Source organism: Melanerpes formicivorus, unplaced genomic scaffold (genome assembly GCF_026170545.1).
Source record: "Melanerpes formicivorus ecotype bairdi unplaced genomic scaffold, bMelFor1.0.p_v2 SCAF_93, whole genome shotgun sequence".
Classification (NCBI taxonomy): Eukaryota; Metazoa; Chordata; class Aves; order Piciformes; family Picidae; genus Melanerpes; species Melanerpes formicivorus.
Window position 1 is genome coordinate 1,539,027 of NW_027142445.1, and position 16,330 is coordinate 1,555,356.

At 63.5% G+C, this 16,330-nt stretch overlaps 1 protein-coding gene across 1 annotated transcript in view; it reads right to left on the bottom strand.

Annotated features, from left to right (window-relative positions):
• The window catches only part of LOC137455227 (hydrocephalus-inducing protein homolog), a 49,806-nt gene that overhangs the window by 17,361 nt on the left and 16,115 nt on the right, over positions 1–16,330 (bottom strand). The window contains exons 14-27 of the mRNA XM_068165847.1: positions 15,785–15,920; positions 14,964–15,128; positions 14,141–14,293; positions 12,564–12,802; positions 11,056–11,311; positions 10,297–10,440; positions 9,258–9,401; positions 8,430–8,654; positions 5,060–5,158; positions 3,707–3,916; positions 2,741–2,878; positions 2,296–2,473; positions 1,756–1,886; positions 912–1,045 (exon numbers count right to left, since the gene is read on the bottom strand). Of these exons, the coding sequence (XP_068021948.1) occupies positions 912–1,045; positions 1,756–1,886; positions 2,296–2,473; positions 2,741–2,878; positions 3,707–3,916; positions 5,060–5,158; positions 8,430–8,654; positions 9,258–9,401; positions 10,297–10,440; positions 11,056–11,311; positions 12,564–12,802; positions 14,141–14,293; positions 14,964–15,128; positions 15,785–15,920 (2,352 nt within the window). The remainder of the gene's footprint in view (positions 1–911; positions 1,046–1,755; positions 1,887–2,295; positions 2,474–2,740; positions 2,879–3,706; positions 3,917–5,059; positions 5,159–8,429; positions 8,655–9,257; positions 9,402–10,296; positions 10,441–11,055; positions 11,312–12,563; positions 12,803–14,140; positions 14,294–14,963; positions 15,129–15,784; positions 15,921–16,330) is intronic.

The window sequence follows — 16,330 nt, forward strand, 5'->3', positions numbered from 1 at the left end:
GACTCAGCTCAAGCCCCTGGAGCCCAACACCTGAGCAGCTGCTGCCAAGACTCTGGCCGGTGCCAGGGAAGGCAGGGCCCAGCTTCTAGCAGCTCCCAGGGGCACCTTCAAGCACAGCTGGCTGCCAGTGGGCACTGCCCACAGCTCCTGGGCCACTGCACACAAGTCCACTGCACCTCCACTGCTCTCAGTGCAGCTGCTGAGCCTGGCCCACAGCCCACCCCTGAAACTGCTTCAGGACCTTGTCAGCAGAGTTCTCCCTCCCCCTCCCCCCCAGGAAATCTTCACCACTCTGCACCCAGCTCTGTCCCCAGAGCCCCAGGGGCCGCAGCCACCAACCCCTGTGAGAGCCACAGGAAGGTCCTGTCCAGAGCCATCCCACTGGGAAAACACAGCCAGGATCTGTTCTGCACAGCACCTTCTGCCTGAGCTGGAGCCTGCTGCTCCCACTGCTCAGCATCAAGGAGCAGAGGGAAGGACCAAGCGACCTAGGGGAGCCCTGCAGTCCCACCAGCAGCCAAGGCCCCTGAGGGAGACTTTGCCAACCTGCCCTTCGGGTCAGATGTGGTCTGGTGGCACCAGGAAGCCAGCTCTGAGCTGCCTCTTTCAGGGCTGCCCAGCAGGGATGGTGTCTGGGCTGGCTGGAGGGGCCTCATGGTCTGCACTGGGTCCCCTCAGCTCTAGGCACAGAGCCCAGCATCTGTGGGGAGCTGAGAGCAGCTCCACAGCTCAGGGAAGCGAGGACACTCAGCTGCTCCCAGGCAGCAGGGCACAGCTCTCAGGAGCAAAGCCTTGCTGCTGGCCACAGCTGCTCCAGGCTCTGCAGAGCCCAGCAGCTCTCAGCAGCAGGGCTGCACTGCTGGCTGTCACCCCCAGGGCACCTGCAGACGGCCAGGGATGTCCTTACTCACTCGAGAAGCCTGCGGCGAGCAGGCAGCCTCAAGGCAGCTTCCTTTGGGGCGCTGCAGGCCACAGCTGCCTGCTGCTCCAGGATGTGCTCCTTGAGCAGGATGTCCTCCAGCTGCACCTGCAGCCCAGTGTCCAGCTGAGGCAAGGAAAGACAGGGACTGCTTAGCCAAGGGCCTTCCCAGGGCATGGGCTCAGCTCCCCAGGAGGCTCCCAGCCTGCTCTTGTTGGGAGGGCTGAGGGAGTCCTCCTGCCCCACTGCCTGGGACACCTCCAGCTCTCTTTGGCAGGACCTTGTCTCCAGAGCTACCAACTCCAGCCCCTTCAGCTGCCCAGGCACTGCAATCCAAGCTGATCTGGCCAGACACAGAGGGACAAGCCAGGGACCTGCCAGAGCTCCAGGCATTGGCCTGCCCCCAAGCAGTGCCAGAGCAGCCTGGAGCAAAGCCCTCTTGCCAAGGAGGCCAGGAGGAAGCTGCTGCTGCTGCCTCTTGGAGATGAGCAGCGAGATCACAGTCCCAGGGCTGGCTCAGGCTGCTGCTCTCAAGCTCTGCACACCTGGCAGAGCTTGGCTGGGGGGCAAGAAGCAGCCTAGAGATGGGGCCCCAGCAATTCATCCCCAGGAGCAGGGCCTGCAGGATTCCCCCCAGGCTGCCAGGAAGCTCCTCCAGCTCCAGCAGGGACAACTAGCAGAGCTGGAGAGCTGAGCTGATGATGTCCCAGCTAAGTGTGGCAGGGAGGGCCCACCTGTTAGCAGGGCACCCAGAAGCCTGCTGTGGGCTCCAAGGGGATCCATGGCACAAGGGGGAGAGGCTGGCAGGTGCCACACGGGGCAGCAGCTGTTCTCACCGTGGCGTCCGAGTCATCTGGGGGTGGTTCTGTGGCTGCAGCCTCCCCCAGGACATCTGCTCTCTCTCTCTCCTTGTCCTGGGCCAGCTCCCCTCTCAGCTCCCTGAGAATCTGCTCCCATCTCTTGTTTCCTGAGGGCAGAAACCCCCCCTCAGGTGGCAGCATGGGCATCTCGGCTGGGCAGCCCCCTCCCCACACCGCCTCTCCCAGCAACGCTCCTCCAGCAGCTCTGGGCAGTGGGAGCTGCTCCTCCTGCCTGCAGCCTGAGCTTCAGCCCTGCCCAGCTTCCTCCCCCAGAGCAGCAGCTCGGCCCCTGCCAGCTGATGCCCATCCAAGCCTGCCCAAAGCCCTGCCTGCGTCTCGCCCAGCAGCTCGGCAGGGCTGCAGCAGGGAGTCTGCCGGGACACAGCCCCCAGGGACTGCCAGAGACTCAGGAAGCAACCAGTGCTGCTCTGAGAGCCCTGCAGCCTCCAGGCTTGGCTGTGGGAGATGGGGGAAGAGGCAGGGGAGCATCCTGAGGAGCAGCCAGGCAGTGCTTGCCTTGGATGTTCCTGGGCAGGTGCAGGCAGATCCTGGGAAAGCTTCCCTCTCCTCTCAGGCAGATCTCCTCTGGTTGCAGGTGACCCACTTGGAGCTGGAAAGCCTTGCAGAAGAGCCCAGGCACTTCTGGCAGGTAAGAGACTTTCAGCACCTGCTGCTGGCCGGCTTCAAGGCAGCCCTGCAGGGAGAGGAGGGAGGGAATGCAGCAGAAAGGCTTGGCTGGAGTTGAGGCACAGCTGGCCTGGAGGGTCTGAAAGGCCTCTTCCAAGCCCAAGGATCCTGTGATTCCATCCCCCTCAGCAGAGGCAGCTCCCAGCCCTGGCTGCTGCTGGGGGATCTTCCTCTCCTCTTCTCTTTCTCCCCATTTGTTCCCTCCAAGCCCAGCCAGGGCAGTGCAGGCTGGCACAGGCACAGGCACAGTCCCTTGTGCTGCCCCCATCCTCACCGTGCTGGGCACCACCAGGGGCACGCCGGGCAGGGGGCTGCGGGCAGTGGCCGTGCCAGGGCTCAGCACCACGAAGGTGAAGGGCAGCTTCCCACTGTTCTGCAGGGTCACCTCTGCCTCCAGGAGCGAGTCCCACAGCTGCAGAGAGGAGAGAGGAGCGGGCAGTTAGAGACAGGCCTGGCACTGGGCATCTCCTGCAGCTGGCACTGGCACAAGAGCCAAGGCAGGCAGCACAGCAGAGCAGCAGGAGAGGAGGGCACTTGGCTCTGCCAGCTTCACCTGGGGACCCCCAGCCACAAGGGAGCTCTGGGCCCTGCACAGGAGCTGAGCTTTGGGGCACCCTGCAGAGGGACAGCACCAAGCATGAGAGCAGAGAGCAGCCAAGTGCCTTGAGAAGGACTTAGCATAGAAGGGGCCAGGCTGGCAGGGAGCTCCAGAGCTCAGCCAGTCCATCCTGCCCCCAGGCAGCAGGGAGCTCCAGAGCTCAGCCAGTCCATCCTGCCCCCAGGCAGCAGGGAGCTCCAGAGCTCAGCCAGTCCATCCTGCCCCCAGGCAGCAGGGAGCTCCAGAGCTCAGCCAGTCCATCCTGCCCCCAGGCAGCAGGGACCTCCAGAGCTCAGCCAGTCCATCCTGCCCCCAGGCAGCAGGGAGCTCCAGAGCTCAGCCAGTCCATCCTGCCCCCAGGCAGCAGGGTGCTCCAGAGCTCAGCCAGTCCATCCTGCCCCCAGGCAGCAGGGAGCTCCAGAGCTCAGCCAGTCCATCCTGCCCCCAGGCAGCAGGGACCTCCCCGCTCAGACTTCCCAGCTCGGGTGGGGTGGGGATGGCCATTCCAGAGCAGCTTGGAAGCAGAATGCATCACTCCAAGGTGGTGCTTCCAAGGCCTGGAGCCAGCACAGCAGCTAGCCCTAGGGCTCAGTGGGCAGCCCCCAGCAGAGAGGGCTCCAGACAAGGAGAAGCCTGCGCTACCTGCAGCCCAAAGTCCAGCTCCGTGGTGTCCAGGTGGTAGCTGAGGAGCGAGGCCTCCCCACGCAGCCTGAGCTCGTAGCTGGGGCCTCCCTGCACCCTGCAGAGGGCCCTGGCACAGGCCACAACGTTGGGGTGGCCAAAGAAGCTGAAGGTGACCTGCTGGCTCTGGCCTGGCTGCAGCAGCCCGTAGAGTGGCAGCACATCGAACACCTGGGGAGGAGAGGGGGAGAGGCTGAGCAGGGGAGGGGCTGAGTGGGGGGAGAGGCTGAGCAGGGGAGGGGGCTGAGCACTTGGATTGGGAAGAACTTAATCAATGCACCACACTAAAGTCATTTGGGAGGGATCCTGGCAGCAAGAAATTCTCTCTGCTGCACAACTTGGCTTTCCAACCTTCCTCACTGGCTGGAGGATCACACCAGGTGCTAAGCTGAGAGGCCTTGCAGCCAGGGGGGCCTCCAGCCCAGCTCCCCTGACTCCTGCTGCTCCTCACTCTCTGATCTGCACTCTGCTGTCTCTCCAGATGCTACAGCAGAAGCCACTGGCAAATGTCCTCTCCAGCACTTGCTTAGTGACAGGGTGAAGAAGATGTGCAGCTTGTGGCCAGCAGGCCAGGGGACATTCTCCTGCCCCTCTCCCCTGTCCTGGGGAGGCTACCTCTGGAGTCCTGGCTCCAGTGCTGGGCTCCCCACTTCCAGAGAGACAGGGAACTGCTGGAGAGGGTCCAGTGGAGGCTGCAGAGCTGCTGAGGGGCCTGGAGCAGCTCTGGGAGGAGCCCTGGGGCTGTTGAGCCTGGAGAAGAGCAGCCCCAGAGGGGAGCTGAGCAATGCTCAGCAAGAGACAAAGGAGCTGTGGGGGGCAAGAGGCTGAGGCCAGGCTCTGCTCAGTGGTGCCCAGGGACAGGAGAAGGGGCAGTGGGCACAAAGTGGAGCCCAGGAGGTTGCATGTGAAGAGGAGGAGAAAGTTGTTTGGTGTGAGGGAGCTGGAGGCCTGGAGCAGGCTGCCCAGAGAGGTTGTGGAGTCTCCTGGTGTGGAGAGCTTCCAACCCCCCCTGGGCACTGTGCTGCTGGGCAAGCTGCTGTGGGTGCCCTGCTGGAGCAGGGGCTTGGACTGATGATGCCCAGAGGTCCCTTCCAACCCCAGCATGCTGGGGTGCTGTGAATGCCCCCAGAGCTGCTGCACAAGGAGTGTTTTGGCTCAGCCCTACACCATGTCCTGCATGGCCTCTCCATGCCCATCTGCCTGGAGGGATGTGAGGCCACTCTGTGAGCAGTGCTGAGGGCCAGCAGTGGCAGTCCCAGCTGTGGAACTGCTTCTCCCACTGCAAGGCTGGAAGCCAGGCAGCTTCCCACTTACCTCCTCCAATCCCAGCCTGTGGGGCTCTGTCTCCTTCAGCTTCATCAGCTGCCTCATCCCAGCTGGGCTGGGAGCTTCCACAGCACCTTCCAGGGCCCCCTCCTGCTGCACAGCACCTTCCAGGGCCCCCTCCTGCTGCACAGCACCTTCCAGGGCCCCCTCCTGCTGCACAGCACCTTCCAGGGCACCTTCCAGGGCCCCCTCCTGCTGCACAGCACCTTCCAGGGCCCCCTCCTGCTGCACAGCACCTTCCAGGGCCCCCTCCTGCTGGGTGGCACCGGACAGCAGCTGCAAAGCAAGCACCAAGGGCTGCAGTGAGCAAGTGGCTGCTCTGGGTGAGAGCACTCTGCTGCAGGCTCCAGCACCTCCTCAAGCCAGGGGCAGCTGAGATGGCAGCTGGGAGCAAATCAAGTCTGGCTATGGCCATGGCATCTGCTGAGTGTGGCTCCAAGGCCAGCCCCAGGCCAGGCCTGGGCTCCATCCTCACCTCCTACACACAAGCTTGCAGGAGCCTGGCAGAGAGCCCAAGGGGGCAGCTGGCAGCCTGGTGCCAGTCCAGCTCTGCTCCCTCCTGCCCAAAGAACATGTTGAGAAGCTCCTGCCTGGACAGCTTAGGTTCTCCAGGACCAAAGCAGGGACACAGCTGCCCCTGAGACTCCCCAGCACAGGCAAAGGAGGACTGAGGGAGGGCTTGGCCCAGCTCTCCAGTTTCAGATGTGCTTTGGTTTCATTCCATGCCCTGATGGCTGCTGGAGAGCTGAGGAGCTCCACCAGGTCATTATTCTCCAGACACCCTCCTGAAGAAGGCAGCTGAGATGTTTTCCTGCCCTGCAGCAGCTGGCAGCTTGTCTTTAACCTCAGAGGTGCCAGCTTGCAAAGGGAGCCTTGGCTCTGGCCTTCTGAGCCCTGTTTCTGAGAGAGGCTTCTGGGCTTGCTCCTCCAGCTCCAGAGGCTCTGCTGCTTCAGGAAGCTCAGAAGTGCTTTGTGCTGGGGCCTGGCCACCAGCAGGCTCTGCAGGAACGCTGCTGGGACAGCCTTGGGCCTAAGCAGAGCTACATCTCCCTGGCAGACAAAGCACTGGGCAGGGCTGAGTCTCCCCTTGGGTCAGGTCCCTTCCTGAGCCCTGACAGCTCTGGGGCTGTCTCTGCCATCCCAGCCCTTGGCTAAGGCCAGGATGTGCCAATGGCTGGGGCTGAGCAGGTGGCCCCTGGGGATCGGTGCTGGGCTTGGCACAGAAGGAAGCTCAAAGCCTTCCCAGCAGCATGCAGGTAAAAGCCTCATTTGACACTGGGAAACAACCCAGCCCAAACTCTCCAGAGGCCAGGAGGAGCTGAGGGAGGCCTCCCCCAGCCAGACTGTCCTGTTTGTCCCTCCCCAGCAGCCCTGTGTCCAGCTGCTGGCCCTGCTGCCCTTCCTGCTCTCAGGTGGCCGCGGGGCCATGAGAAGGGAGGTTGGCAGCAGCAGGGCTCTGGGGGCAAGCTGGGAGGTGTCCCAGGAAAGCTACCTCTGCTTCCAGGCAGTCCTGGGCATCTGCTGGCTCCTGGGCAGGGTCCCCCACTGCCCCCAGGGCTTGGGCTGGCTCCTCCACACCCCCATGGGCGGAGCTGCTCCCTGCAGAGGCCGAGCGCTGCCCGCAGGCTCTCTCCTCCTGCGCTGCTGGGGCCGGGAGGCTGCACCTGGAACAGAAGCTCCCTGTGAGCAGGGACTGCAGGGGCAGGCAGGGGAGACTGCCCCAGCAGCTCCTGGCTGGCCACTGCTGCTCTGAGCTCAGCACTGGCTCTGGCCCAGCAGCTCCAGCCCAGGATGGAGCAGGGCCAGGCTCTGGGCTGCCCAGCTTGGCACAGGGGCAGTGCAGGCACCTGGCTGCTGGCAGACAGGGCAGAGGCCAGGGCTGGGGGCCAGGAAGGGCACCAGGAAGGGCAACCAGACACACACTGTGCAAAAGGGAGACTGAGAAGCAAAGGGGCAGAGCCCAGCAGAGACCTTCTGGTGGCCTTGCAGCACTCCCAGTGCCCTACAAGGAAGCTGGGGACAGCCTTGGGAGCAGGGCTTGGTGTGCCAGGCCCAGGGTGGGGGGAGGCTTGAGCTCAGAGATTCAGAGCAGACACAAGGCAGACATTTGGGATGCTGAGGAGAGGGAGACACTGGCCCAGGGTGCCTGAGGAGGGGGGAGATGCCCCATCCCTGGCACCACTCCAGGTCAGGGGAAGGTGGAAGGAAAAGAAGCTACCAGCCAGGTTGCAGCCAGGAAGCGATGGAGCCCTCAGCCTCTGTCCTGTCCCTGCAGCAGCCCCAGGAGCTGAGGCTTTGTCTCTAAAGAGACAAGGTGAGAGCAGGGGCTGAGGGCCCTGGGGCTGTGCAGCCTGCAGAAGAGCAAGCCCAGAAGGGATCTTCTGAGTGCTGGGCAAGAGCTCAAGGGCAGGGGGCAAGAGGATGCCTGTGGTTTGGCAGCAGCAGAGCAGCTGTGCTTGAGGGGACAGAGGAGTGGCCTCTGCTTGCCTGAAGGTGGAGGCTCTTGGAGCAGGGGCTGGGTGCCAGGCAGGCTTCACCTCTGAGCAGCCAATCCAGCCCCCACACAGCCAAAGTTTCTCCTCCTGCTCAGATGGAAGCCCCAGGGGGCAGCAGGCTCCGTGCCCTGGCACTGGGCACCAGGCACTGGCCCCAGCCTCCTGCCCCCATCCTTCAGCTCCTGCTGAGCATTGCTCAGCTGCCCTCTGGGGCTGCTCTTCTCCAGGCTCAACAGCCCCAGGGCTCTCAGCCTGTGCTCCTCCCAGAGCTGCTCCAGGCCCCTCAGCAGCTTTGCAGCCTCCCTGGGACTCTCTGCAGGAGGTCCCTGGCTCTCCCGAGCTGGGGAGCCAGCACTGGACAGCGTCCTGGGGGCAGTTCCTGTGTCGGTTCTTAGGACTGGAATGAGAAGAGGTGGGGCTGGCAGGGCAGGCAGAGAGCTCCCAGTTTGTATCTGCTTGTCCCAGGGCCCAAGCAGGGCTTTGGAGCTCCAGAGAGAAAGCAGGACTGGGGGGCATGGGCTCCAGGAGAAGTGCTGCCAGCGTCTCAGAGGCTGCCTTGCAGAACAGTGTCTGCTGCCCAGCATCACAGTGCTGCAGGACTCCTGTGCCCTGAGCAGCCAGCCTGAGCTCAGCTGGAGGGCTTGTTCCTGTTCCCACCAGGGCAAGGGGAAAGCAATTGGCCAGAGCCCAGGGAAAGCACCTTGGTCTCTGCAAAGCACAAGCAGGACAGCAGGAAGGAGAAGAGCTGCAAGGAGAGGGCAGAGGTGGCCATACCTCAGCTGGCTGCCCTGGCTGTCTGGCAGCAGCTGCCAGCAGTAGGAGACAGGCAGCTGGCTGCAGTTGCTCATCTCCAGGCTCTGCACAGCTCCAGTGCCATTGAGGATGCAGCCAAAGTCCACAGCCATGCTCTGGAAGTGCAGGTTGGGGCAGCAGACTTCTCCCCGCAGCAGGACCTGCTCCTGGTGAGGGTGCTCCAGGAACTGGATCCTCAGAGCCTGCTCCACTTGCCAGGAGTGCAAACCCTCTTCATGAGCAGGGTTAAAGCTGATGCAGAGCTGAAGCTCCTGCCCTGCCTCCAGCTTCATGGGCTGCAAGGAGAGGAAGAGCATCCAGCAGCCGTGGGATGCCGTCCCCAGGGCTCAGGGCATGAACCATGGCAGTGCCCAAGTGTGGCTCCAGCAGGGCCTGCCTGTGCCAGCCCCACCCCACTGCTGGCCCAGCCCCCCTCAGGCTGCAGCAGAGGCACCAAAGCCCCCCCCAGAGCAGCACCCTGGCACCAAGGCTGTTTGCCCTGCTCCTCCCAGCACTGCAGCCTGGCCCTGGCAGGGCTGGCACCGGCAGGGCACAGGAGTGGTGCCCAGGGCAGTGGTGGAGTCCCCATCCCATGGCAGAGTCCTGGGGATCTGGTGCTGAGGGCCATGCTTTAGTGGTGAGCTGGCAGTGAGGAGTTCCCAGTTGGCCTTCTTGAGCTGAAAGGTCTCTTCCCACCCAAAGCATCCCATGGCTCTCTTCCCCATTCAGAGGGTATCTTCTTCCCTCCAGCAGCTCATTTCCAACCTGATTTAGCTCAGGCCAGCCCTCTGCTGACTCCACAGAAGCCAAGTCTCTCCTGGAGGCCCTCCCAAGAGCAGCACAGCAGCACAGCCCTCCCTCTTCCCACTCCAGCAGCAACAAGGCCCAGGGCTGCTCACCTGAGCATCTGCAGGCAGGGGCTGCTGCTCCACGTCGCAGATGGAGAAGGGCTGCCCTAAGGCCAGGACCATGCTGAGTGGCAGGGGGCAGATGTTCTTCAGAGCAAGAGGCTGGGCCAGGGGAGTTAGGACATCCCCTGCTTGCTGCAGCCACAGGAGAGAAGCATCAAGCAACCTCAAGTGCCCAGGCACCTCCTTCCCCTTCTGATGCCTTTCCAAGCCTTCAGCCCCCACAGCTCAGCACAGCTCCTCTGGACTCTTTGGGTTTGTTTCTGCCCTTCTGGAAGGGCTTTCTCTAAGCACAGCACAGCTGCTGCTGGCTGCAAACCACAGCACTGCCCAGGGGCCAGGGGCACAGCCTCATGGGCCAGGCAGGGAAGGGGACCCCGAGAGGAGGCAGCTGCTGCCAAAAGATCAAGCCCAGAGTGTGAGCCCAGAGCATCTGACTCCAGTGCTGTGTCCTCTCTTGGGGACAGCAGCACAAGAGGAGTTCCAGTCACCTAGCTTGCACCCCTTGCAACCTTTCCAGCTCCAGGAGCCTCCTCAAAGCAGGGCTGCTGGGCAGGAGGCAGGGGAGGGCCTGCAGCAGCCTAAGGTTGCCTTTGACCAGGCACAGCCAGCCAGCACCCTCCAGGCACCTGCTGCCCCTGCTACAGTGACAAGATGCTGAGGGGCATCTGCCTGAGGAGCAAAGGCTGAGAGGCCTGGGGCTGCTGAGCCTGGAGAAGAGCAGCCCCAGAGGGCAGCTGAGCAATGCTCAGCAGGAGCCAAAGGGACCAGGGGGTGGGGCCAGACTCTTCTCAGTGGTGCTACACCAAGGAGGGCAGAGTCGAGCTGCTGAGGCTGTTCCCAGCCCCAGGGGAGCCAGGAAGGACCTCAGTGCTAATGGCCAAAGCTTGGTCCTGCTGCAGTCATCAGCCAAAGCCCTGGGGACTGGGAGCAGCTCTTTCCCCTCCTGCTTGCAAGCCCAGCACAGGCAGCCCACAGCTTCCAGCCAGCAGCCAGGGCTTCAGTGCCAGGATGCCAGCCAGAGGCTCACCTTCTCCACGTGGAAAGAGATTGCTGTGGAGGACATCTGCAGGGCAGGAGCAACGAACTGGCAGCTGAGCTCCACCTGCAGGATCTGTCTCCTCCTGGCCTCGCCGCCCACCGCGGCCTGGCACAGCAGCTGCTCCCTCACCGCCTGCAGGGAGAAGCCACAGGGCACAGGGGGGCTGCCAGCAGGGGGCCAGGAGACAGCCTGCAGCTGCCAGCCACGGCCCTGCCACTGCCCTCAAGTCACACTCACTGCTCCCTCTTTGCCCCTGCCCTCCACAGCCTCTGCTGCAGCCCAGTTCTGCTGAGCTCCAGAGGCCATCCTGCTGCAGCCAACAGCCACACAAAGCTCTGGGCAGGTCTGTGCTGCCTGGGACAAGCCCTGCCCCAAAGGACTCTGCCCTGGCTGTGCACAGCGCTGCAGAAAGCTGGAGGAGCTGCTGGGATGGAACTGGAGCTAGCCTCAAGCTGTGCCAGGGGAGGGTCAGGCTGGCTGGTAGGAAGAAGTTCTTCCCAGAGAGAGAATTGGCCTCTGGAATGTGCTGCCCGGGGAGGTGGTGGAGTCACCGCCCCTGGAGGTCTCCAGGGAAAGCCTGGAGGAGGCTCTCAGTGCCAGGCTCTGGTGGATTGGACAGGGCTGGGTGATAGGTTGGACTGGGTGATCCTGGGGGTCTCTGCCAGGCTGGTTGATGCTGTGACTGCAGGACAAGCCCCAGGGGAGGTGATCTGATGGGGAAGGCTCAGCCCTCGGGAGGGAGCTCACCTGGGGAGTGCTGGAGAAGGCTTCCAGCATCACCTCCATCGTCTGGCCTGGCCTCAGCTCCATAACCTTGGGCCGGAGCTGAAACACAGGGCAGGCAGCTGCGAGGCTCTGGGGGGGAGCTCTGGCCTCGGTGCTGCTGAGGGCAGGGAGCTGTCCGCGCTGGGCAGGCAGGGAGCAGCCTCCTAGGGTCCAGTAGAGGCGCTGGGAGCGGCGGCCTCGGTTGGTGACCTGGAAGCTGTAGCAGCAGGGAGCCAGGCTGCAAGAGGAGCAGAGATGGACAAGGTGAGCAGAGCTGCTGCTGCCCAGCGCTCCCCCAGCTGGTGCCGCTGCCGTCTGACCACACAGCTGGCAGTGCAACCCCCTCGGAAAGGCTGAGCCGGCTCAAAGCTTCAGCAGGAGCCAGCCCTTGCCTGGCCCTGAGCTTCTCCCCTCCCAGCAGCTGCTCTGTTTGCAGCCAGCCAGGAAGAGCTTCCTGCAGAGCTGTCCCGACGGGGCACAGCCGAGCCCAGCCCCGGCTGCCCCAGAGCCCTTCCTCCTTGCCGCAGGCCCGGAGCGGCAGCGGCAGGGAGAGGACAGAGGCTCCGCACGGAGCTGGCTCCGGCCTCGCCGGCGGCACCAAGGCAGCAGCAGAGCTGCTGGGCAGGGCCCTGGCCGCTCCCCGCTGTGCTGCTGCTGCTGCTGCTGCTGCTCAGGAGCTCCTCGGCTCCGTCTCAGCTCGCTGCTCTGCCGCTGCTCCGCTTTGTTTCCAGCGGCAGTTCCAGAGAGGGGGGTGGGAAACCCTTCCCTTTCCCCCCTTGCTTCTGCCCGGCTGCCGGCCGGCTGGGGGAGTGCTGCTGGAGCCTCCCCTCCGCCGCTGCCCAGCGGCTCCACTTTCCCTCTCGCTGCGGACAAGGGGGAAGCTTAGCTCCTGCTTTCGCTTTGCCTCTGCCATTGCACCCAGAGCGCGGCTTGGGCTCAGGACATTGCCTGCCTGCAGCTCCCGGCACAGCCTCTTGCCCTGAGCAGAAGTTCCCCACCTGAACACTGCTGTGTGAGGAACCTGCCTCTGGAGCTCAGGCAAAGCCTCCGGAGTTTGGGGTTCCCCCCTGCCCCCCCTTTGCTCTGCCTTTGCTGCAGGCAGCAGCTCAAGGCAGTCCATCTTGTGACCGAAGCAGAAACTGCAGCTCCTGGGCTCTGGCTCTGGAGGGGAGCTCAGGTTTAGAGTTGTCTTTTCCCTTCCTCTGCCCAAATCGTTCAGCTGCTGCTGAAGGTGCCTGGGATGGGGATCCTTCCCAGCCGGGCCCAGGAGCCTGGGCAAGCTGTACCAAAGTTGTGCTGGCCTTCTCTGGGGGCCTTTTGGCTGAGCCAAGTCATCAACAGCATTCTTCACGGTCCTGCCCCTGAGGAAGGCTCCCAACCCTCCCCAGCACATCCTCTCAGCTGCTGTGGGCAGGGCAGCATCCCTTGGGCACTGCAGCGAGCTGCCCTGGCTGAGCCCCTGGCAGCAGCAGGAGCTGAGGGACACCTACCTGAAGCGAGTGCCCAGGCTGAGCTGCGGAGCCAAGGGCCTGTCCAGGACGATGGTGCTGCCGACGCCGAGGGCCCGCACGGGGATGCCGTAGCCACGGCTGTGCTCCACCAGCAGCTGCACCTCGGCCTGGAACTGCCCTGTGTCGTCCAGCTGGGCTGTGACAGACACAGACACCTGGCCCTCGGCGGGGATCACTCCTCGGCTGGGCTCGACCCTCCAGCAGCAGCCTCTGCCAGCCTGCAAGACAAGGCAGAGCCCAGCTGAGGCTGGAAACCGGGGCCCTTGGGGCGAGGAGCTGAGGGGAACAGAGCAGAAAGGCTTCACCTGCCTGCAGCTGAGCCAGGGGGGCTGCAAACAGCACCTCTGCAGGAGCTTACACCCCCCTGTGCCCCCCTCCTCTCACAGACTCTCCTCAGTGCCCCCCATGGCACAGTATCACCAAGGCTGGAAGAGACCTCAGAGATCATCCAGTCCAACCTGTCACCACAGACCTCATGACTAGAGCATGGCACCAAGTGCCACCTCCAATCCCCTCCTGAACACCTCCAGGGATGGGGACTCCACCACCTCCCTGGGCAGCACATTCCCATGAGCAATGACTCTCTCAGTGAAGCTTTCTCCTCACCTCGAGTCTAAACTTCCCCAGCCCAAAGGACACCCGGCCTCAAGAGAAGGTTGGTTCCTCCTCCAGTCTCCTTGGAGGCCTTTTGCTCAGAGGCCTCTTGAAGTACTGAGAGGCTGCAAGAAGTTGACTTTTCTCCAGCCAGTCCCAGGGAGAAGATCAGAGAATCACAGAATGGTTTGGGGTGGAAGGCACCTGCAGGATCTTCTAGTTCCAAGCCCCTGCCCTGGGCAGGGACATCTCCAAGTCGAGCAGCTTGCTCAAAACCCCATCCTCAGTTCAAAGCTGAGAGCCAGGCTTGTTCAGCCTGGAGAGAAGGAGGCTGAGGGGAGACCTTCTGGCTCCCTGCACCTCCCTGAGAGGAGGCTGGAGCCAGGGGGGGTTCAGCGTCTCCTCCCAGGCAATAGGACAAGAGGAAATGGCCTCAAGTTGCATCAGAGGAGCTTTAGGTTGGGCATGAGGAACAAGTTCTTCCTCTGGAGGGCTCTCAAGGCCTGGCCCAGGCTGCCCAAGGCAGGGGTGGAGTCCCCATCCCTGGAGGCATTTCAAAGCCTTGGAGCTGTGGTGCTGAGGGCCACGGTTCAGTGCTGAGCTGGCAGTGCTGGGTTCAGGCTTGGCCTGCAGGATCTGAAAGGTCTTTTCCAACCCAAGGCATTCTGTGATCCCAGAGCTCCAAAACCATGACTCCCACAGCCAGGGAGCTTCCACAAAGGAAAGGGAGAGCTTGGAAACAGGCTCCAGGCTCACTGCTGCTCCAAGATCTCCTCAAGCTCTGTTCTCCTGAAGGCTGCCCCAGCTGAACCTGCCCCCAGAGCCAGGCTCCTCTGGCCACCTGGGGATGGAACATCTTGCTTGCTCTCTCAGGCAGCCAGCTGGGAAAGCTGCAGATGCAAACCAAGCCCCAGGTGGCCACAGAGCAGCCATTTCCCTTGGAAGCCTCTCCAGATACTCACCACCTCTGCCTGGAAGGCTGCAGGGATGGGGCTCTGATTGCAGAGCTGCAGACTGCGGGAGACGTCCTGCAGAACTGGGATGCTGCCAAAGTTGATCTCTTGGGGCTGCACAGAGACAACTGGGCCCTGCCCAATGCTCACCAGGTGGATTTCCTGCTCCAGCAAGCAGGGAGGGGGAGAGAGAGAAAAAAACCACACTCTAGGGAAAGCTGGCAAGGATTAGACAGCTCTGAGGCTGCTCCTGGACAGGAGAGAGCTCTGCCTGCTGGCAGTTGGCAGTGTTGGAAGCCTGACCCAGGAGGCCTGCAGCAAGGGTGGGCTCTGGAGGGAGCCCAGCTGAAAGCCACAAGCTGCTGTTGTCAGGGGGAAAGAAACCAGCCTGCCCAGCCTGCTGTGCCAGCAGCAGCTCTCCTGCCTGTGCCCCGTGCCTGCTTCCAGCCCTGCTGCTGCTCAGGCTTGCCCCAAGCCATCCCTTTGCTGCAGAGCCTTCTCAGCTCATTCCCAAGGCAGCCTTTGCCTCAGCAGCACTCTGGGCTGTCCCTGGGTGCTCCTCCCCAGGAGCCCCACGGGAGCAGCAGCTGCTGCTGCTCTTCTCACAGCAGAGGAGGAGAGCCAGGGAGGCTGCTGGCTCATGAGCCCATCTGCCCTGTCCCCAGTGCCCTGCTGTGGCACACTCTGCTCACCAGCCCAGAGGGCACCACCCTGCCTCTCCTCTCGCCGCCACCCGCTGCCAGGGATCCCTCTGGCACAAGTTCCCTCTGCCCTGCCAGCAGCCCTCTACCCTTCAGGCCCCAGCAAGCCCTGGGGCACAGAGCAGACTCACCAGGGGGTGTCCTGCACAGCCAAAGACAGCCACAGAGGCAGGAGTGTCCTGGCTCCCTAGCGCCTGGGCCACCAGGGTCAGGGGCATCTCCACGGAGCTGTGAGGCTGAATGATGCCACAGGGCACAGAGCTGGAGTACAGCACAGCAGCCTCCTCCTGCTGCTCCTGGAAGGGGGAGGAGCACAGCATGGCATGGCCTGCAAGGGACCTTTCAAGCTCCTCCACTCCAAGCCCCTGCACTGAGCAGGGACATCTGCACCTAGAGCAGGCAGCTCAGAGCCCCCCACAGCCCGGCCTGGCAGGGCCCCAGGCAGCTCAGAGCCCCCCACAGCCCGGCCTGGCAGGGCCCCAGGCAGCTCAGAGCCCCCCACAGCCCGGCCTGGCAGGGCCCCAGGCAGCTCAGAGCCCCCCACAGCCCGGCCTGGCAGGGCCCCAGGCAGCTCAGAGCCCCCCACAGCCCGGCCTGGCAGGAAGGCACAAAACAAGCAGGGAGCCTTGGACAGTCTCAGCATCCTCAGGGGCTCCCAAAGCTGCTGTACTCACCAGCAGCCACGTTTGGGCTGGCAGAGCAGCTTTTTCCCACCCCCTGAGCTCTCCTGCATGACAGCAGCCCAGAGCCCAGAGCACAAAGTGCTTCCCAAAGGGCTGCCCAAGGTTGCCCTTCAGGAGGGTTCCCATTGCCCTGCTCCCTAAGGTCCCATTCGGGTTGGGTCCTGTTCTCAGTGCACTGGAAAGCATCAAGGTCTCTCTCTCCCAAAGGCCTTTTCTCCCCAGCACAGCCTGGCTGAGCCCTGGGGGCAGGAGGTGGGGGTGATGCCAACCTGAGGCAGCAGTGCATAGCAGCCTGGCAGGTCGCTGTCGTTCACCAGGGTCAGCAGCTGCTGGGCAGGGAGCTGCAGGTAGCAGCGGCCGAAGGTCACCACGGGCTTGGGCACTCGCAGAGCAGGAACCACACACCTGGGCAGAGAGAGGGCCAAAGGCAATGGAGACACTGGCAGAGGAGAGGCTTCCTGACTCCTGAGACGGCCTGGCAGGGAGCAGAACACAGCTGCCTGGGGCAGAGAGGCTGCAAAGTGCCCCCAGCAGCCTGGCCTGGACCTGCGGTGCTGTGGCCAGCAGGAGCGGGGCAGGGATTGGCCCCCTGGGCTCAGCACTGCTGAGGCCACACCTCACATCCTGGCAGCAGCTTTGGGCTCCTCACCCCAAGAAGGGCACTGAGGGGCTGCAGTGGGGCCAGAGAAGGGCAACAGAGCTGGGGAAGGGGCTGGAGGACAGGGCTGGGGAGGAGCAGCTGAGGGAGCTGGGGGGGGTTTGGCCTAGAGAGGAGGAGGCAGAGCAGAGCCCTCCTGGCTCTCCACAAGTCCCTG